The sequence below is a fragment of the Carassius carassius genome, chromosome 7 (assembly GCF_963082965.1).
Source record: "Carassius carassius chromosome 7, fCarCar2.1, whole genome shotgun sequence".
In the NCBI taxonomy this organism is placed as follows: domain Eukaryota; kingdom Metazoa; phylum Chordata; class Actinopteri; order Cypriniformes; family Cyprinidae; genus Carassius; species Carassius carassius.
In genome coordinates this window covers 33,027,915-33,050,348 of record NC_081761.1, presented here as the reverse complement: position 1 = coordinate 33,050,348, position 22,434 = coordinate 33,027,915, and the positions used below count along the sequence as shown (strand labels likewise).

Here is a 22,434-nt window from a genome sequence, read left to right as displayed (position 1 = left end):
GTGGATCCCCTGGAGTGCCTGGAATTGATGGATTACCTGGACCTCCAGGAATCAGTGTAGACTTTTCTCCCTCCAATATGACAGCGATCATGGACTACATCAGAGGCAAGATGGAACTTGTTCAAAAAAATGTAAATAATCTTACATATTTACTATGCATGGTTTTAATTACAACTGACTGTTTCTACAGAAAACCATATGATTGGACAACCAGGTATACCAGGACAGAAAGGGGAGAATGGATATCAGGGACTTCCTGGACCATCAGGACCGAAAGGTACATATCATATGCCCATATGACTTTCATGTCAGGGTCAGCAAAGCAAGCAAACTTAGTTACCTTCAGTATCTGTGTGATGATAGAAGGAAATGACATGTCATGACTTAACAGTACTGTTTACAAAGAGACAAATCCATACAATTTACATAAAAATCCACTAAAAAAATTGGTTTATGCTTTACTGACGTAGACCTCTAGTGCAGATAATAAACATTTTATATCTTTAACAAAAAAACAAGCTTCTCATTTCTGCTTTTAAAGCTTTCAGCCCCTTGGCCTGTTCATTTTCAAATATAGAAAATGATTTCACATGGCATATAAGAGCATTACAGCTGTTAAGTACATATAAGAAAAACTTTTAGATTATTAGTTATATTTCAAGATGAGCACTTGCTGGACTAAAGCAACTTTTTTTGTTGTTGTTGAAAAAACCGTGGTAAAATGCATCAAATTTGACACATTAGTCTTTTGACCAAAGTTTATTTTTAATCTGTCAAATCATCATCGTGTAAACTTCCCTCACAATAAAACCCACAGTGTTTTGATTGTAAAACTAAGCATTTCAAACAGTATATACATAATTAAGTGATATAGAGTGACGATTTATATTCATTTTATGAAATGCAAGTAGTCTGTAATAAAGATCTCACTGATTTACATTACATGCTCTCTAAATTTCATCACAACTTTTGTTTATAAACATCAGCAACTGCATTACTGTTCAAATCTCCTCTATCTTGTTTTATGTTTTGACTTGTAATTTCACTCCATGCAGGTGACAGAGGATCCATAGGTCTACCAGGCTTCACAGGCCAACCAGGAATGCAAGGACAAAAGGGAGAGAAGGGTATGTATTTGTTTACAAAATACATGAATGATCATAAAGTTTTTTTTCATGATAATGTCCAAACAACCCTTTTTTTTTCCTGCAGGCGAGGCTTCATATCTCACTCGCAGGAGGAAGAGGAGCACAGCCATTTAGCTAGTGTGCCTAAAACATGTACATATTTACTCTATTCTATTCTTTTTTCTTTCTTGCTTTAGATCAATTTATTACAACAGCTAAATATATTTACATTGAATTAACAAGCATCACATGATCAAATTCACCTTTATGATGGCAGTTTTAATGAAATTTTGTTTTGCTAATGTTTTGATTTTCTTGCATGAATGCAGAATGGGATTGAACATAATCTGTGGATGTGCTTTATATTCTGCTTTTTGTCATTTGTGCTGTTAAAATGCTTTAATTAGACTCAAAAGTGGCTTAACTTTTAAATTGAGCATAAAGATTGATTGATTTTTTTTATTGTGGCTTGCAGGATACTTACAGATATGTTCATAAACAGAGACACTTGAAAAGAGAGACCCAAATCACTGAACTATTCACCACAAATGTTTTAATCACAGCAGCTTCCTATAATCACAATGCTTTGATCTTTGACACAAACAGAACATACAACTGCTAACTTCTCCTCACAAGTTTATAATGCCTAAAAAAAAAAAAAAAAAAAAAAAAAAAAAAAATCCAAGTCAAAATGCAAAGAGGCATCATGAATGCTTTATCAGAAGGTGCACAGCACTCTCTGTACAGTCAGGTACATTTTGTCTTTTCACAGATTTGAAATATTGTTTTGTTCAGTTTTTAGAGTACTGCACAAATGTAAACGCAGAAAACATTTTGAACTGTATGTTAACAGTTGAGATGAAAAGAAAACTATTACTACAAAAATGTGCTACATGTGTATACAAGAATAAAATAACATCATCTTCAAGACAATTTTACTGAAAACTACACTAATGCATTGTAGAGATGTCTGGGTGAACTAAAACGCATGTAATTGAAAAACCATTTGTTTCTTTTTCATAAGTAGTATGGACAGTATGAAGAGATTGAGCTCTCTTGCTTTGAAGTTCACAGAAATATGTTGAGATGATCACATTGCATAGCAGTGCAAGTGCAAATCACAGCTTAAACCACAGTGATGTCAGGATATTTGCATACAGTGTGGCTGATATGCTCAAACATCTCAAAGAAATGAATATTGCTGCTACTATAAATCCTATAGATCCATATTATGATAAAGCTCAAGAAGGCGATGCGTATTTACCTTTAAATAATGTGCCTTTAAACTTCATTAGAATTGTCTTCAAAAATGTAAGAACATTTTATTATGGTTCAGATTTTTTTATTTTGATTCAGATTTAGTTAAATCATTCGCTTAGTTTAGTGCACGCAAATTAGCCTGAAGTTGAACAGTCATTCCATTATGCAGATATAATCCTAAAAATATCACAGCAAGTTAAATCACAACATTAAGACACCGAGACCAATGATTCGAGAGAGAAAAAAAGCTATTTAGTGGCATACAGAATCACATTTTCTTTCATGAACCATTGCTGAAATGTTTAGGGAAACCACACTGAAAATCCACTATTAAAGATTAAATAATAAAAATAATAAAAGCAAAAACTTCTCTGTATATTACTGGAAAAGCGAAGTCCCTCCTTCGTTCTGCCTGACGTCAGCGATCAGAGGGAGCAAGGCCGCCGAGGTTCAGTCACAATGCAGTTTAGCATCTCTGTGCTCTTAGTGTGAACGTGTGCGTTAAAACCCAGTGGAGTGGACACTCGGGACGGGGTAGAACTTTGAGATCCGGCTCTGGGTGGAGGGGTTAAGGCATGCAGACTCCCCGCTCATTTTAAAGAACATTTCCTGTTCCTGTAGCTTACGGGTGAACTCTTCCTCAAGGGCCTGCATGCAGAGGTTTCATGTAATTAGTAAATGCACTTATTAATTGGATTGAAATGTTGAATAGCGAAGGTGCACTCAGTTATTTTCTTGTAGGACTGACACCTAGTGGTGTGGATGAAGCATTACATAAACTCTTTTCATGGTCCATTCATGAGGTGCGAGAAAGTCTTGTAATAGGGTGCTTACCAAGAAAACTAAATGTATTATAATTCAACCATTCAGAACTGTGACTAAGGTTAAGTACAGTAAGTGGTACCTTCTTGCGGGGTCTGAGTTTCTCTCTCCAGTCCTTCAGCTCTGCGCTGTGCTCCTCATCCAGCTCCTTCAGCTTCTGAGTCTCATGCTCAATCAACAGATGGCACTTCTCATTCTGCAACACACAGATGACTCTATCACTTTTGTTTGTATGTAGTTGAAATGCTGCACTGTGTCTCTGTACTTTGTGTGTACCTGCAGCTGCTGTAGTTCTCGGAGGTTGGCGTCGCACTGCGTCTGCAGGTCTCTCATCTGAGTCTCATGCTTCTGTTGTTGATGGAGACGCTCGTTCCTTTGTCTCTGCTCCTCCTGTGCTGCAAACTGTTCATTGGCCACACAAATATACAATATTACTACACGAACAAAACCATACTTACAACAAGAAGAAAATGATCTGTGCAATAAGTTTAAATATTTAGGGATGCACTATATATAAATTATGGACTAATATTAGATATTTCAATTAGTAACCTGCAATATTAGATATATAATAGTGCTATCAACTCATCTTGCAATCTTGAGTGATATATATCCAATATCTGTGGATACCAATGAATTGAAATCTCTAGCAGCATCTGATAACATATTATGGCAATATTACATCGGTACCCATTGACTGCATACATATCAGACAGTATTGGGTATTTAATTAAGCATGTTTATTTCCCTTACAGCATGAAAAAATAAGCTTGCCAGTTATTATTGGCCAGAATGTTAATAACGACAATTAACTTTTCATGTTCATGGATAGTTTACGTTTATAAATGGTGTTTGATCTGTGCATATTTCTCTCCTGATTCAGACAAGGAGACTTTTTCACTGGAGAAAGCGATATTGTCGATAAAGTATTTGTATTTTAGCAAAGGCTTGAATTTAAAAATGTCTTAATGATGGATGTGTTTCTTATAAACATACGGCTTCACAAGACTTTAACTTATGGACCGGAGGTGTGTAAGTTACTGTGATGTTTTTATCAGCTGTTTGGACTCTCATTCTGATGGCACCCATTCACTGCAGAAGATCCACTGGTGAACAAGTGATGCTAAACTTCTCTAAATCTAAATCTCGGATCACTTGAGGGTGAGTATTTTCAGCGAACTGTCTTTGTTCGTGTGAACTATTCCTTTAATGTTTCAGTCTGAACCCGATATGACCTCTGACCTGTTTGACCCTTTCACGTTCCAGTTCTGGCGTGACCCCTGTGGTCGTGATGCGCAGGCTCTTTTTGAACATGGCCATGCGGGTCTTTGCATCACTGCGCTGGATCTTTGGCAGTCTGGTCTTCTCCTGCGTCTGTTTGTTCTTCATCTCCTCTATCAGACGCTGGATATACCGATGCATCTGCTCCATTTCCTGTACAGAAACACATTTAGAGTGAAAAGAAATTCACACCAATAACCGCCAGCAGAGCATTTATTTGACCGATCTGGGAAGTTACCTTCTCGTGTCTTTTAAGCAGCTGGTGCCGTTGCATGAAGTACTGGTCTTTCAACTGCTGTTTGTGCAACTGGTGTTTTTCCTGTAGGTGGCGCTCTTCCAGCTCCCACATAGCGGCTTCTCGGGCTGCGAGAATCCCAAAGAACCGATTTTAGCCATCAAAACATAACATACAATATAAAAAATTTATATTTCTTTGAACAGTAGTTTATGTTTTCAAGGAAAAAAATATTTGAATAAATATAAAAGGCTGATGCCCAAAATCCATGTTTGCATAGAGAGGTGTGTAAAACAAATGTGCAAACAAATGCTATTTTAGTTTTATATAATCACCTTCTGAACATCAGACAACACAACAGGGTTTGGGCATCTGAGAATTCAAATAGGAATTACATTCAAACAAAAAAGCATTAAAAAAAAGCATTAAAAAAAAAGCATGTAGGAGCCTCTATATCTATCTATCTATCTATCTATCTATCTATCTATATATATCTATCTATATATATATATATATATATATATATATATAGTGTTGTCACGGTACCAAAATTTCAGTATTCCGTACCGATACCAGTGAAAATCCACGGTTCTCTGTACCAATTTCGGTACCAAAGCAAAACACAAAAATATGCTAATTAAAAAAATAAACTTTTTAGCACTAAAAATAAAACCAATGCCATTCTTTATACTTATTTACAATTGTGTTTAAAGTTTTTCTACAAGTTATATAATTATGAAAAACAGTAAACAAGTTTCACCCAAATTTAATTTGTCTTTTAATTTATGAAATTTTAAAATTTTATTTCTGGTAAAGGGATTTTCTATTAAAATTAAAACATGGAAAGAAATATTGTGATTTATTTCTTAAAAAAATAATAATGGTAATATTTCTAGCACTATGACTTTATGTAAAAATTAACTTTTAGGCCTAAAGAATGCATATTTGTCATTTTAACTGAACTTAAGACTGGTGGTGATGCTTAAGATATTTTTGGTCATTGATGGTTTCTGTAAAAAAAAAAATAGTAATAGATCATATTAATTATTATTAAAAGATAATACTACTACTAATTCTACTATCATACTAATGTATATCCAATGCACTATGAATTGATGAGCTGCTGGGTTCATGAATATTAATCACGTTGTCTGCGTTCGGTCAAACTGATTTGCTGAAATCAAAACAGGGACGGTACTAAATCAGCGCCAGCCAATGAAATTGCCATTTGCGCATTAGCTCCGCCCACTACCGGAGAAACCGGTATGTCTTCTGCTTGTTCAAAAATGAATATGGATAATTCTAAATGAACTCCATTACAGGAAAAGACAATAAAGAATAGTTTACATATAGCGTGTCGATTCAGCGTGGTAAGACTCTCGCTCTCTCTCTTTGCATGTGTGAGAAACTGAAAAGATCGCTTGATGGAGAGAGAACTCTGAAGCTCTGATGCTGAAATTAATGCAAGCGTCATGCGCTTCGGTCTATGTAGTAAACAAACCCGCACGTCTCTGTCATTCATTAATTCACAGAGAGACGCGCAGAACACGGATTCATATTTCAAGCAACATTTGCGGCTTAACATTTACAGATACTGGTCCATATGGAGATTTGATTTGATTAATTTATGCTAACTTTGACAAATTCGATGACTGTCCATATTAAAATGTCAGTTTTCATGACTGGATTTCGAGATTCCGTCCTCGTTTTCTGCTTCGCGGAAATCATAGCGATGAACCGGGTTTGAACGGGAAACCTGGTACCGTCACATTTAAATTTTTTTAGTACCGACTTGGTACCGAAGTACCGGGTCTTTTGACAACACTATATATATATATATATATATATATATATATATATATATATATATATATAAACCCTGTGGAGGTCATATGGAGCAGATGCCATGGCAATGTATTTAACAGCAGGATCAGATCAAACCAGGCCACATGACAAGCATCAGAGAACTGTGCTGCTACTGCATTGCTCACCACACAAACAACTGAATAGTCTGAACTGCTAACGCTGCAGAATCTGTAAATGAAGTGTTGGGAAGAATGGGAAGGAGACTAATGCTAATATTGACCTCTCAGGAGCTGCTGCTTGTTGTTGAGACAGTCTCTTTCAATAGTGGCCAGCTCATGTTTGTGCTGCTGAATGATCTTCTTCAGAGAGCTGTCCAGATCCTGCTGCTGCTTCTGAAGAAACTCCTGCTCCTACAAACACACACGCATACATAACCTTAGATAGACCACATTTTTGGAAAAAAAATAGAGAACTAAAGCAAAACAGAAAAACGTAAGTGATCCATTTTAGTCTTTAGTTTTGGACCAATATCTCTCGACTTTAATTGTAAATCCCTATTCACTGCTCTAAACAGGCCTAAATTTAAAATAAAAGCTGCTTTGTCATATATGGATATGGAACTTTACAGGTCCAAATGGAGAAAAAAAATTGCAATTTGGTGCTAATGTTGGTACTTATGTTCAAAAATGACATTTAAAGCCAGAAATTATTAAAAGAATGAAACTGCTATAACCATACGAGCTAACCCTGTTAATATTTCTTATGTAGACAGAAAATAACAGACAACAGAGTTCATGTTTCAAGGCACACTGTCATTAGACACAATGCTTACGTCCTGCAGGGCGGCGCTGGAGAGACCATCATCACATGAGCTAGGTCCTGTGAGCTATCGTAAGTTAAGACACACATATCGAATTCCTACTTAAACTGTATAAACAAACGCATCTGAATACATTTGAACCAAACCAAAACTGAGCTGAAACAATTCGCCTCGTTGTGCTCGTGTAACATGCACCACACAATCAGAAGTGTCACACTCTTAATATAGCCTACTATAAATTCTTAGTGCCATGCAAACAAACAAACAAAAACAACAACAGCCAAATGTGCCTCATCTAGAAAAAAAAGTAGTGAAAAACCTTAGAAAATATGTTTTTTAATGTTACCTCCTCACAAGGAGTCTGTATTAGATCCTTTCTAATATGTTTCAGGATGATCAAATGTTTAGGCGAGAGCTCCTGCACTCCCAGAAAAATTTCAAGAGAGGGAAGATAAAAAAAGATTTGGGTGGATTTTACAGGGTGAAGCTAGGCCACATTAATTTGCAATCTGGGAGAGGAGCTCACAAATGTACAAATCTTCTGGAAAGCGGGGAACAACTTCCTAAATTTTCCATACCTCTTTCTTGCGGTTCTTGAGCGTGCTCTGAAACTTGGAAAGCTCTTTTTCCTGCTCTGCTTTAATGCGTTTGGCCTCGTCTCTGAGGCGCTCGGTGTGATCCTGCTCCAGACGCTCGATGGTCTGTTTCTGCTGCCGCTCCATATTCTCCACCTCTGTATCATACTGACGCTTCTTACTCTGACAAGATAAGAAAAATGAAATTATAAAGCAGCTCTACAAGTATTGCCCCTAAAGAGCCACTCAAAATACTTGAGACAAACATAAATAAGTAGGTAGAAGTCACACAGAAATCGGTTCCAGGAGTTTAAAATACTGACCTTCCCTTAATAATCAGACACCGATTACACACCCTAAATATGACGACACTGCTGAGCATGTGACGTAACTCAGAAAGGTTCATGCCAATGTTTCTGGTTTTGGAGTCAGCCCTAGTCACCACCAGTTAAACCATAACAACAGTATGCTCATGAGCATGAGCTCTTTGGTTGCCAGATTTTCACAACAACCCCTCCCAATTGCTACTCAAAACTAACCAAATCATGTTTTGAAGGGGATCCCCCAGTAAAAATCGCATTCTGGTAGGGTAAAATACAAGTTTTTGGTGGGATTCCCATGGTAAAATTTACAGTTTAGGGGCTAAATGTCACATTATTGGGATTGCTTAAACCTGCAGGAAAGACTTGGCAACACTGATCAGCACTTGTCTGAAAAGGGAGGCGGGAGCAGCAGCTAATTTTCATTTAAAGGGGAAAAACACCAAAAATATTGTGTGCCTTAATTATTCTGTTTAAGAAGCCACAACATCTCACAGAAGGATTTATTTTAAACACTCGACTGACGTTATGAAGTGAATCTGGAGTTAAAACATTATTAAATGTGCTATTTTCACGTGCTCTCAGATGGAGCAGCATTTACTACACAGAGCCTTAGTTCATTGAGAAGATACACAAACAGTTGTCATAATAGCAAACGATTTTTGCATAGCTTGTCAGAGAACTACAGCTCTGTGTAGTAAATGCTGTTCCACCTAAAAGCAGGTGATGGAGATTTACTTTTAATCACAGAATCGGCTGTACTGACAAAATGTGCATGACTATCATGATTAATCGCGCAGCCCTAGACCAAAGTGAGAGAGAGATCATGCCCATCAATGAGCTTCATCTGGGGGCATCGTTGTGGGGGACTCGCTTGGGAAGAATGTCTCCAAAGAAGTATGTTTTTGGTTTTAAAGGTGCAATGTGCAAAAATTATCCAAAGTAAAAATATCCAAAAAATGACCTACACGCATCAAAAGAATGAGAAGAAATAAGGGCGATGATGTCATTAAAAAAATGTCAAGTTATAGTGCTGCAGAGATATCAATCTTAATTAGCATTAGCATTACTAGCCCCGGCCCGACAGTTGTCGTAATACCAGTTTCGGCCATGGGAAGCGGTATGCGGGCAACATAACCACCAGCCAACCTGCAATACACAAATAATTCGCACGGCTTGTGGGCGTACTTGAACCTGATGTCAATCGTGTGGAAAGTACAGCCCACTACTTCATTTCAGTTCAGGGAAGAGAGCAGAAGGATGGCTGAAGCCCTTGGCAAGAGACCACCACCCGCTACAGGGAAACAACCGCGCTCGGAATCACAAATCAAATCCGATAAGAAAAGGAGCCGAACCAGAGTAAACATCGGCACTGCTTTCAATCGCTGGAGACAACTGATGGACCTGAAAGAAATGAGGTTCGACACCGAACTTGCAACATTTCTTTTCGATTGGTAAGTTAGATGCTGTTAGTATTTCGCTAGAATTTTGTTTTATACGTTTGTGTATTTTTTTTTCGGGAAGTTATAACATAGAAATGTATCGAAGGCTGTTCGATAAACGTGCTAATGTTAGCGATGGCTAACCATAGCTAGTTTGATAATTAGCTAGCTATAACGGTCTCAACCAATTTTTATATCATAACTAACCTGCTCTATCTAGTCTGTTGGTCTCCGTGTCCTCTTTGCTTCGTGGTTTTTCTGTACGTAAGAAAATTGATGTGTGACGTGAAAGCGTGTGAAAAGAGTCTACTGCGTGTGTCTCACGGTGAATGCTTGAGAGTTGGCAGCTCTGGTTACGTTTGTTGGCGCTAGCTTGGTCAACATCAGCTGTCTGATGTTGACCAATGATGTTGACAGAATGCTGCCTGTCAAATTAATTTAATTCAAATAATGTGTATATACAACTCAAAATGTAATATGAACAAAACGAATAGGAACATATTCACTGGTAAAGGTGAAGGGGAGTAGCTTGAAGATGTCATGTTTCAAAATCACTTAACATCACCCAACGTCCCTCTGGATGCAAAACGTCCTCTTAGGCTTCGGCTATGGCTGTAGGGTTGTTGTGAAGGTAGGGGCGGAGCATAGAGACTATGCCGTTTCTCGTTTGTTACTCTAGAGTAGACCGATCCACTTTATTGAGGCATACTGCTCCCATCTGGTATGGAATGTGGAGTATGACTTGATTTTTTTGCCAGACATGACAGATGGCACCTTTAAGGGAAAGATAAGTTTGTTCAGCTTCCTAAAGAACCAACGCTATATGTAAGCAGTGGATACAGTTTGTTTTTCCTGGGCATTTTATAAACTTTTACAAACAAGGCCCAGTTCGATGCTGGATTTGCACTTCGTTTGATACTGAAAGATGGAGTGGTTCCAGCTATAAAAGATCCCAGCCATGAACTAGAACTGAAGACGGTAAGTGAAACGGCATAACAAGTCTTGTTTAGTTGGCATTCGGCACTCAAGCGTTCATCACTCTTTAGCTCCTCCCATGGCGCACCTCCAGGAGCTCAGCTTTTTCTGGAGAGAATCGGAAAGCTGTATCTTTCTTTTATAAATATGATAAAACTAAAGACTTCTTGGAGATATGAAGTATGCAGTACTACTCCATAGGTACTCAAGGTTAACATGAGATTGAGTGAAACCGTGTGTGTTATGCCTCCTTAAATGACATAATTTTGGGTGAACTATCCCTTTAATATCTTTGCTTGATCTTGCTCACAGTGACTTCCTGTTCGAAGCGTTTGTAGATCTGCTCTCTCTGCTGCTGGAGTTTGTTGCTGAGCTGCTGCTGGGCTCTCTGCTCCTCTTTCTGAAGAAGTCTGAGTTCCCTCAGCTCCTGACGCCTGAAACACAAACATTTTACACTGATCAAAAAAAAAAAAAAATTTGTATCCATCATTCCACTAAGTTCCACAGGACCTTTCCATTCCATAAAAGGTTCTTTATAAGTGGAACAAGATTATTTCGATCTTTAAATTAAATTTTATTTGTTCTTTAAAAAACGGAAGCTTTTTTTTGGGGGGGGGGGGGGGGGGGGGGTCCATTTGTAACTTTTTTTTTTTTAAGAATGCACAATATTTAAATTACCTTTATATGGCATTTTTAGCTTTTTATGCAATCAAAAAATATCCACCTACAAATGCTGATTATGTATGAAAACTTTTTTTTTTTTTTTATGGCACTATCCAGTCTAACAGGATGCTCGTCCAGGCAGGAACAGGAAGTATCACTCAGATTGTTTTCCCTTTAGCACATCTGGTGTTGGAAAACTGGACTTAAAAACACTGCACAGGAAACTATTTGCCGCTTTGTAGTTAAAAAAAAAACCCAGCACAACACCTCTTTTATTCTGTCCTGCCATGAAAGAAGATTGAACACTTAAGGCCACTAGCAGTCTGTGTACATTTACCAAAAGAGGTGATGTTGTTACATGCAGAAGAGGCAGAAGCTCTTACCATAACATTTCTACCACAACATGAAACAGGCAGAGCTGAGGTCATTACCAATGAATGCAAATATGATGCAAACATGAAGCAAATATGAAGCAAAACATGCAAATCATCCCAGAGCAGTTAAGCAGCTGATGTCTCACCTGAGGAATCGCATCTCCTCGCTTTTGGTGTCATTGTCTGTGATGATCTTGGACGTTGTTACGCTGACTTCCACACCATCCACAATGAACTTGCGAGTCTTTTTCAGAGTCTTTTTCTGTCTCTTTTTGTCCTAGAATACGTTAAGATATTATTAAAAAATACTGAACTACAAAACAACAACAAAAAAAACGATTCCTGATATTTTTCAGTATTTTTAACGATACATAACGCAATATTTTTAAAGGGATACTCAACCCCAAAATGAAAAGTTTTTCATTAATCAGTCGTTCGAAACCTGTAAAAGCTTTGTTCGTCTTCGGAACACAATTTAAGATATTTTGGATGAAAACTGGGAGACTTGAAACTGTCCCATAGACTGCCAAGTAAATAACATGGTCAAGGTCCAGAAAAGTATGAAAACAATCGTCAAAATAGTCCATCTGCCATCAGTGGTTCAACTGTAACGTTATGAAATGACGTGAATACTTTTTGTTCGTGAAAAAAAATTTTTTCACAGTCTCCACTGTGTCTCTTGATATCACCGTATGCTGGGTATGCTCTTCTGTGTCAGCCGCTTCACAAGGATGCGCTGTTTTCTTTCTAATTAAAGAATAAATACACGTAGAAACAGCGCATTCTAGTGGCCCGTCTGACACAGAAGAGCATACAAAAAGTATTCTTGTTGCTTCATAACATTACAGCTTTCATCCAAAATATCTTAAATTGTATTCCGAAGACGAACAAAGCTTTTATGGGTTTGGAACAACATGGGGGTAAGTGATTAATGACATAATTTTAATTCTGGGGTGGAGTAACCCTTTAATACTGTTATATACAGTGCTGTGAAAATTGTCAACACTTAAAAGATTCAGATCATCAAACAAATTGTAATATTACACAAAGATAATGCAAGTAAATACAAAATGCAGTTCTTAAATGATGATTTAATTTATTAAGGGAAAAAAAAACTGTTAAAAAGCTTCCACCCTGTCCATTTTCTCCACGCTCGAGCAGCTGTAAAGTCAACAATGTCTCGCAAGCAATCCTGATGCTCCATGTTTGGATGTTAGAACATAAGAGTCTTTGTTCTCTTCCAACATCTGAGCTGCTGAGGACGCTGTGGGTTAATTTCAAGGTACTTTTTCAAGGTAATGTGCCTCAAATTTTGCCTAAATACGTGTATCACTCCAGACTCCTGTTGTTGTAAAAGTGCTTTGTGTGCATAAATTAAGTATTTTTTATCTGATCTGTAACAAGTTAAGTTGCTTCTACTGGCTGTTTATTGCTGTAGATATGCAATGCAGTGCCTTTGTCTGGAGATGGGGCGGGGATAAGCAGCTCATATACATTAAAAGCAATACACTCCAAAACAGCTCTTTTTTTAAAAAAAGACACCTCAAAAATTTCATTTTCCAGCTGCTGTAATAAATGATCTGTTGGGTATTATTCTGGGGACACCCAAGACCAATATTACATCTTGTAAAAAGGGGCATAATAGGTCCCCTTAAAAAAAAATAATAATAATAATAATTCAACCAGGCGTAACAACACTAAAATTTAAATCAGAGGCTCCACTGAAAAATGTTCATTTTAGCTAGATAACTAAACTAGTGTAATGACAGAAGTTGTTTCTCACCTGCTGAGAGATGGTTCCTGGCTCCTTGGATTTGCTAATAAAGCTGGAGATGGATAAGTTCAGGTCTATGCTGCTGTTGTCAGCTGAAGAACTGATCCCAGAGTCGGAGTCCTCCTTCTTCACATACAAGGGCTTCACTGGGCTTGGTTTCTCCACCAGTTCAGGTTTCTCCTTTTCCTTAACACTCTCTTCTTCTTTCAATGGAGATGTTGGAATAGGTCCATCAGGTTCTGTTGGTGTGTCCAATGAAGAAATGTCTGATGCAGACACTTCCTTTATGAGTTCACCATTGCCCACCACCTCCTTTTCCCCTTCCAGTATCTCTCCATCAGGTTTGGCTCTTTGCTCCTCTGTTGGAACTATTGTATCAGCAGGAGTCTCTGGTTTTACAGGCTCCGCTTCAGCTTTGGGTTCTTGAGATTCCTTTGGAGATACTTCCACACCTTGTTCCTTAGATCCAGGTTCTGCTACATCCTCAATGTGGTTCTCACCCACCTTCAGAGGTTCTTCTTCCTTCTTTATTCCAGTTGTAACATTATCATCTGGCGTTTTGGCTGTAGAGGCCTCTTCAATCTTCTCAGGAACAGACTCCAATGTGGACGGCGACTGAGGAAGCTTGTCGTCTTCAGAGCTTCCAATGCTAGCGTCAGACGGTGCACGTTTGTGTCCAGGAAGCAGCTGAGGGAAAGATCATTTTAAACATGTCAGCATAATACTGAAGAAGGGGAAAATATAAACATGCTGCTATGTAATAAATGAAAAGGGCACCTCAGGACAACAGTCTGCTGAAGATTCATCCAGACTTAGTAGTCTACACTAGATTTAATCTTTCTCTGAAAAGTGTTCTAAATTCATTAGCAGTTCCTATAATCTCTTACCAGATCTTCTTCCTCCTCTTCCTCCTTCAGGTCTTCTATCTCCTCTGTAACCTCTGCCTTGGCCTCAGCGATGAGCTCCCGCAGGGGTCGGCTGTCAGTCACGCTACTGACAAACGGGTGCTGCACAGATGAAGGAAACTACTTTTACTACAATAAACATTAAAATTACACATGCATATTTTAACAAGATAGTAATAATATGATCATCCAGAAGTCAGATTACTCCGTTCCAGACAAATTCCTTTAAAGCAAGCATCGTCCAACATATTTAATATACAAGTTTTAATTTCATCTGATATTATTGACAATTTTCAGAAAATAATAAATATATTAATAATTATAATAAACAACTTACACATATACACACACATACATACAAACACATACTGTACAAAATTGTACTGTGCAATATAAAAAATGTATAATAATTTTGAGAATATATTTAACAGTACTATTAAATTAGTGTTTTCAAAGATCTTATAGAGGAAAATAAATATATTTTACATGAATCAACCTTTGTCTCATATCATTTTGAAGCCTGTTGGAACTGCTGGCCAAGTATAAATAAATAAATAATAAATAAATAAATAAACAAACAGTGCCATTAAATTATTATTATTATTATTTTTTTTAGAAAATGAACTTTGCCAAATCTAAATGCAAAAATATAAAGAAATGAGCCCCCATAACGAAACCAATATGGTAAGTTGGACAAGAACCACATCTAGTATGATAAGCAGTATAATAATGTTACAGTGTGCATCATCCTTTGGAATTAAGAAAATAAGGCCTAATTTAGGACCTTAGATTTATTGCAATGTCGTATTGCAAACAGAAAATTCCTGAAACTCAAGAGGAAAACAACCACAACAAAATCAATGCCCGGTGAGGATCCTAGTCTCCATTCCTTACCTTTCTTGGCTTTGAGACCTGCTGCAGACAGTCTATAGCTGGTCTGAGGATGTGCAGCTTCTTTGATATGATCACCTTAATGGGAGGAAAACTCGAGTTCTGTATTTTCAACCCCATTAAGCCTCTAACTGCAGCGTTTAGCGCTTGTAAGTGAGTGTGTGTGAGCATATGCTCGCGTCAGTCCTAGGGCTGGCCTACTTAAAGCCTCCAATAGAAAATCTCCTTTGTTGACGTCAGTTCTTAGGACGAAGGCTGGTGCAGAAAGTGCCTGACACAGACAAACTTCTGAATGAACAGCTGCTGATTCATGTGGCAACAAAGGCCACCTGGAGCAGCAGAGCAGGGTGATGATAAACAAAAAACTGCTGCTATACTGACTCAGGTTAGGTCAAGGTTGTGAGGATGTGGTCTTAGATTATAAGTGTTGAAATAAAGGTGGGACGTGGCAATTCACCTGAAGAAGTTGTGCTGTGCTCCACCTGTTGTCCACGTTCTTATCCAGCGCATGTTTCAGGAAGTCATTAAACTTAGGAGACCTGCAGAAGGATGCAGAGAGAAGTAATAAACCAAGAATAAACCAAATGGAAGTAATATATGTTTAATATATGTGACCCTGGACCTCAAAACCAGTCATAAGGGTAAATTTTTTTTAAACAGATTTTGGTTGAATAAGCTTTCCATTGATGTATGGTTTATGTCAATACTTGGCCGAGATACAACTATTTGAAAATCTGAAATCTGAGGGTGCAAAAAAAAAACTAAATTCTGGGAAAATCACCTTTAAAGTTGTCCAAATGAAGTTATTAGCAATGCATATTACTAATCAAAAATTAAGTTTTGATATATTTACAGCAGGAAATTTACAAAATATCTTCATGGAACATGATCTTTACTTAATTTCCTAATGATTTTTGGCATAAAAGACACTGTATTTTTGGCTGTTGCTACAAACATACCCATGCTACTTCTAAATGGTTTTGTGCTCCAGGGTCGCATATATATATATATATATAAAAAAACGGTACTCTGTGTCATACTATTCATGCAAACCACTGGGTTTTGTACCATTTTGAAGGCTGCTGGAGAGTAGGCGGGTCAGATTTGGCGATCTTGAGCAGAACTCTCATTGGGTTCATCTCATGGTTGGGCGGTTCGATCTGGGCCAGCTCGATCAGAGTGATTCCTAGAGACCAAATATCAGCCTTATAGTCATACGGCCTGTCCTTAGACGTCTCGCACATCACAACCTCTGGAGCCATCCTGAATAAAAGAGAGTGATATCAATGTGTCAGCAACGTCAATGTGTGTAAGTACAAGTAGCTTCATTTTATGAAACTCTAACTTGCCAGTAAGGGGTTCCAATGAAGGAGTATCTTCGCTGGATGGTCTTTGTGTTCTTGGCAGACACTCCAAAGTCAGCTGAAAATCAGAAAACATTCTTATTGTGAACATTCTGCCTGAAAAGAGTGCTTGTGAAACCTTTATATAAAATAAACAATGCTCGTCTTGATATTTTATTGTCAAATGCGATGACATTCCGTATTTTTTACAATCCAGCATCACAGAATAATTTACATCTGGTCACTGTGGTAACGTTTATTTTAGCTGCGGTTTAGTCTGGCATGTAAATGAGCATCCTCAGTTCCTCACTGTACTCTCTCTCACCCAGTTTGACGTCTCCGTCGAGGGTGAGCAGGATGTTTCCAGCCTTCAGGTCTCTGTGGATCACCTTGTTGTCATGCAGATACTGCAGAGCATCCAGAGTCTGCTTACAAACCACCCTGATCTGCGGCTCCGTCAGAGGCCTTTCCAGCTCTACACACACACACATGAAAATTGTTTTCTATTTTAATATATTTTAATAATAATTAATCAAATGTATTCCTGTGATGCAAAGCTGAATTGTCAGCATCATTACTCCAGTCTTCAGTGTCACATGATCCTTCAGAAATCAGTCTAATATGATGATTTGCTGCTCAAGAAACATTTATTATGATGCTTAGCAATATTTCACAATACTGTAAAATCAAAAGTTGTACTTGTATATCTTTATAAAAATAGTGAAACTTTTCTAAGGATTCTCTGGTGAAAAGAAAGAAAAACAGCATTTATTTGCAACTGAATCCTTTATTACAAGAGTCTTTACTATCACTTTTGATCAATTTAATGCATCCTTGATAAATAAAAGTATTAATTTCCTGCCCTCATTCTACAAAACAAAACAAATCTATACTGAACTGATTGCTTTAACAGGTCAAGCAACCAGTGTAAATAATCAATGCGCAGTTAAAGTTCAACTCCGCCTTTAAGAATTCAATGTGTTTTTGAATAATGACAAGGAACTGGTCGTTGTAAGTGACCTTTTCTTGATGCAATCTTGCATGTTAAATGCTTTCTGTGAACTCACCGAGCATGACAGCATCAATGGCTCCGCCGGCGCAGAACTCGATCAGGATCTGCAGACAGAAACATTGAGAACATAAAACTGGGTCTTTCCTAAAGCACAATCACACTGTTTTACAAAAGCACGGCTGCTTGCATTACATTGCACAAAATAGATCGACTGAGATTAGCATACTGCCTTCATTTCCCAACATTCACCTGGACACAATAGCAGCATTTGTTTAGTAGAGAAATCCGTTTATCCTATTACCATGCTACTCATTTAGAAAGCCACCGTTTATTCAACTCATTTATTCTTGTGCACATGAGCACAAACAACAACATCTAGAACTCTCACTCCGCTTAGCTCACGAACACATCAGAGTTTGTGGCAGAAGTCCAGTTTAACAACATCCAAACCTGGAAAGACTAGACCACATTATTACAAAACAATTCACTTCGCAGGGCGGCGATTGGTCAACAGCGCTGCATTGCAGGGTCGTGATTGGTCGCTGAGGCTGATGTGTCTTGAAGGCTTTTCTTGCTCCTCAATATGGTGAATGACATAACAGGCCTGTATGAGCACGAGGAAGGACGAAAGCTTTCTGCACATTAGCACAGCCCAGTCCTTTCTGTCCTAATAGGATTAGAACAGGGTTTCCGTGAACAGCAGGCGGATGGAGGGGTCACGGACGGGGTCACCTGGAGAGGATGGGCAGCACTGGTAGAGATTGCTCACATAGTCACTACTAAAAAAAACGTGCTTCCTGAAGGATCATGTGACACTGAAGACTGGAGTAATGATGCAGAAAATTCAGGGTTTTTTGCAATAATATTTTAAAATACATTCAAATAGAAAAAAGCTATTTCATATTGTAGTAATATTCCATAATATGCAGAACCCACAAAGTAATATATTGACAAATTATCAACAAAGCTTTTGTAAACTGTGTTGTCCTCAATGACTCAGAATAAGTGCAGTTCTTTTGAATGAATCAGAAGAATCACTGGCATGAATCATAGACTGAATCAGTCTAAAAATGTACTACTACACGAAATAATCATGGATTAAGCTACTTGCTTGCTGACTAAAATGAGCTCAAATTTTTAAGTAAGAGTACAAATGGCTTCGGCTAAGAAACACATGAAGCTTTAAAACTTCTGATGCAGCACTCAGAGCAGTCAGCGTTGTTCATTCTCTCGAGCGCTGGGTCACTGTGGGTGAGATGTTGCTTTAGACTGACAACAATGAGAACACAGAAGCCCTCACAGTGCGGTCATTCAGTCTGAGAACTACAATGAGACTTCTTTTACACTTCTGAAATATAGCACTGTCTGGATTACAGAATGCACTATTAAGCCTCAGTTATACCACATTGAGAGGCCTTAATTTGTTTGTCTTAAAAATGTCTAAATGTCATTGAAGATTGCAAAATATCAAACCAAGTGGCATCTGAAATTGATGTCATCTAAGATTTTCTACTAATATATAACCAAGTTTAGAGGGATGGAATACTGAACAGATTTATTAATACCGATGTGTTATTAATACTGCTTAAGCTCTAAGTGGCTGATGAATAATCCAGTTCAAACATTCCTGGAATCACAGCTAAATCTAAGCCCTCCTATACCTTCATACGGAAATGGGTGAGGTTAATAACAGTCCTCGCTGTGAGAAAGTGCTTTGACTTTGATTCTAGACTTGCTTTTCCGGTAAATCTCTTGAAACATTTGAAGACCATGTCCAGGTCATATTGACTTTCAAATTAAACTGAATAATAACCCATATTAGACTTGAAATTTGGCTTAATTTGAAGGCTCTTATGCGTAGGAATATATATATATATACATATATATATATATATACATATATATATATGTATGTATATGGGTTCATTACTGCCGTTTCATTTTAAGATGTTTTTAAATATAACAAAGAAACTCTTTGCGAAATATTTTTTAAAAGATTTCAAACTATTGCTGTGGAAAACACTTTCAAAACAAAATCTGTGTAACAATGAAACATAAAACTAAATCCACACTCACCCACAGTTTGCTCTCGTAGTAAAATGCGTCAAGCAGCTTGACAATATTGTGATGATCACATGATGCCAAGATGTCGATCTCCACCATGTAGTCCTCCAGCTCATCTTCAGTTTTGGTGTCAATCACCTTTGCAGCAGCAAAAATGCCTGTCTGCTTGTTTTGAGCCTGAATAAACAGAACATTATATTTCAATAATAAGTTTACTTATGCATAAATATATGTGTAGACTCAACACATAATCTCTTTTAAAAACTAGCAAAACAAGCACTTTGGAGGGGGAAAAAAACTAATTAGACCCATGCAGTCAGCGTGACACAGTCCACCCTTCGACAGAAATCCTATTCAGTGTCATTCACAGTAATGAGTCTTTCTGCAGTGCAGAGCAATGAAGGTCACAGAACAATTCAACCCAATGTACAAATGAGTTGTAATCGAAAGTATTTAGACGCTTACGTGATTCAGTAGTGAAAAATTAACTCGGTTAAAGTCTGCTTTTTATTGCAGGATGATTGTGAATGTGCAGCGGTTTTTGACTGCATTTTGTCATTATGTGTGATGCAGTTGCTTTTGAGGTATTTGACATGTTATCGAGACTTTTAGATTTTTTGAATTCAAGCTCTGTCAATGTAAAACTTACATTCAATAAAAAAAAACACATATAGAATTTGTAATGCAAATACATTTTTCATAAAATATGAATTAATACAACAACAAAAAAATTGTAATAGTATTGAAAGCGAGTTAAAATTATTTAAAAAGTCAAGTGTTTCTAATTTAAGCAAATATTTTGTCAACATAAATAAATAAATAAAAGTTACACAGGCTAATTTTTAGGGGTACTAAAATGATTATAGCCTCTGTCTAAAAAGAAAGAACCTTTTCTGTAACATATTTATGGCTGGTGAATATACCCGTCCCAACAATGGTTGACTGAAAAAGTGGTAAACCTGTCTGGAAACAGTCATTATTCTGTCTCTTTAGTGCCCATAGTGGTGGAACTCAAACAAAACCACACTGTGTCGGCTGAAAATCAACAAAACCCACTGTCCTAAAACCCCAGGACCTCAACCCAAATAATCATTAGTGAGCCGACTAGAAAACTACTATTTACAAACCATCGACATAATACATTATGGAAGCATGAAGAAGTACTACTGTAGTTTTTGACCTTATACAGACAATATGGCCTTAGACTTCATCTCCAAATCACCCTGTGCCTCAAACTAAGAACCATTAAGCCTTATAACAGAGAAAGCATTCAAGGGAACAAGCCTAAAACACTACAGGATGAGGTCATGTGCATGACAACCAGGGTTATGTGCTTGAAGATGTCATTCAAGTTGTGACATCATGAATCTCAAAGAATTCAGAAACTTTCTGCACTGACTTTCATTAGTGTGTGTACAAGACAGACTCCGTTATAAGTGCATTGCATGCAGGTAACCCTGTATTCTATTCATAAGAAAACTATTGGGGTACAAAAATCACATAAAACAGATACCAACTCTAACAGCGAGAGGAGATCAATCAATGTCTTTGTTCACATTGTACCTTGAACACCTTTCCGAAGGCTCCATCCCCCAGTTCCCCCACAATCTCCCAGATTTCCTCCGGATTTGTGTCCCTGTGTACATGATCATATTGTTTCTTCTTCTTCTCTGCGCCCAGTTTAAAGATTTTTCGGAAATTAAAGAAGGACATAGCCAGATCCCACGGGTCTCTCTCTTTCTCTGTTCGGTTGACAAAGGGATATTTCTTTCAGCTAATGTCTAAAGTGGCGCAAATCAATGCAACTGCTATTGCATTCCCATTGCAATCCAATACTATTCAGTCTGTCGTCTAATCAGGAAACAGTGTTGACATGTTCGTCTTTGCAGGTTATTACTGGAGAGATTGGTGTGTTGCACAGACAAAGACAATCCTTGATTCTAGCTATTCTTTGCTCTGAGAGCTGAAGTCCAGAAAATCATATTTTCAAAATAAAAATAAATTATTAAATTGCATTAATCTACTCTGTGCAATGGTGTAAAGGCGATCCTGAGATGAATACATCATTTCGAGGTTACGTAAGTCATGAGGTGGTTGTTGTTGTTCCTCAGAGTTTCATGGATCTTTTTCGTAAAAACATCTAGTTGCTTCTCTTTCTCTTTAAATAAAGTCTGACAAGAGGCTGATAAAATGTTCGTATCTCCAGTACAATCTCAGTCCTCACAGATCGTAAATCCTCCGCTGCTGGATTAAAAGCGAAAACCTCTCCAAACGCGTGAAAACGCACAATAGTTTTTGTTTGGAGAAAATGTGCTCCTGTGCGTGCGTGCGTGCGCGCGCCTCCTGTAATCTATTGGATGTGTGTCGCTGCGCGCGTCCACGAGGTTCGGTGACGCGCCTGCGCTTTACTGTCGCCTGCTGTCGTGGATGTCAACAACTGACTTCTCAGTGTTAAATAATACACTGTTTTACTAGTTTTTATACAGTCTATGGCTTTTACTCAGAAGGTGCTGGTATGTTTCACGAGAAGTAACACATTTAATTAAACGCGAAATTTTGAAGTGAAAGAACTGAACTATTGTTTTTTTTTAGGAAAACGTACTCCAATAGTTGTTATTTACGCCATAAAAAATAAAATAATAATAAAATCGTTTTTACAGTGTACATTTTATAATTTATATTTGAACACAATTAACAGAAGACTAATAAATAATGTATAGTTTAAAATATTTACTATGTGTTTTT

General features: G+C 37.5%; 1 protein-coding gene and 1 long non-coding RNA gene across 2 annotated transcripts; one reads left to right on the top strand and one right to left on the bottom strand.

The window, feature by feature from the left end:
* The first annotated feature begins 188 nt into the window (after positions 1-188).
* On the top strand, positions 189-1,559 carry LOC132143972 (uncharacterized). The gene is made up of 3 exons (XR_009434309.1): positions 189-277; positions 1,056-1,127; positions 1,213-1,559. It is a non-coding gene; the product is annotated as an uncharacterized LOC132143972 (long non-coding RNA).
* A 1,058-nt stretch (positions 1,560-2,617) lies between these two features.
* slkb (STE20-like kinase b) lies at positions 2,618-22,027 on the bottom strand. The gene is made up of 18 exons (XM_059554641.1): positions 21,253-22,027; positions 19,702-19,866; positions 17,681-17,729; positions 16,939-17,088; positions 16,620-16,692; positions 16,339-16,533; positions 15,728-15,809; positions 14,362-14,481; positions 13,484-14,161; positions 11,847-11,977; positions 10,974-11,097; positions 7,930-8,109; positions 6,812-6,941; positions 4,729-4,853; positions 4,452-4,643; positions 3,486-3,611; positions 3,292-3,405; positions 2,618-3,035 (listed from the first exon to the last, which is right to left on the bottom strand). Exons 1-18 carry the CDS (start codon positions 21,400-21,402, stop codon positions 2,889-2,891), a joined length of 2,931 nt encoding a protein of 976 aa, XP_059410624.1. The 5' UTR covers positions 21,403-22,027; the 3' UTR covers positions 2,618-2,888.
* Between the last annotated feature and the right edge of the window lie 407 nt (positions 22,028-22,434).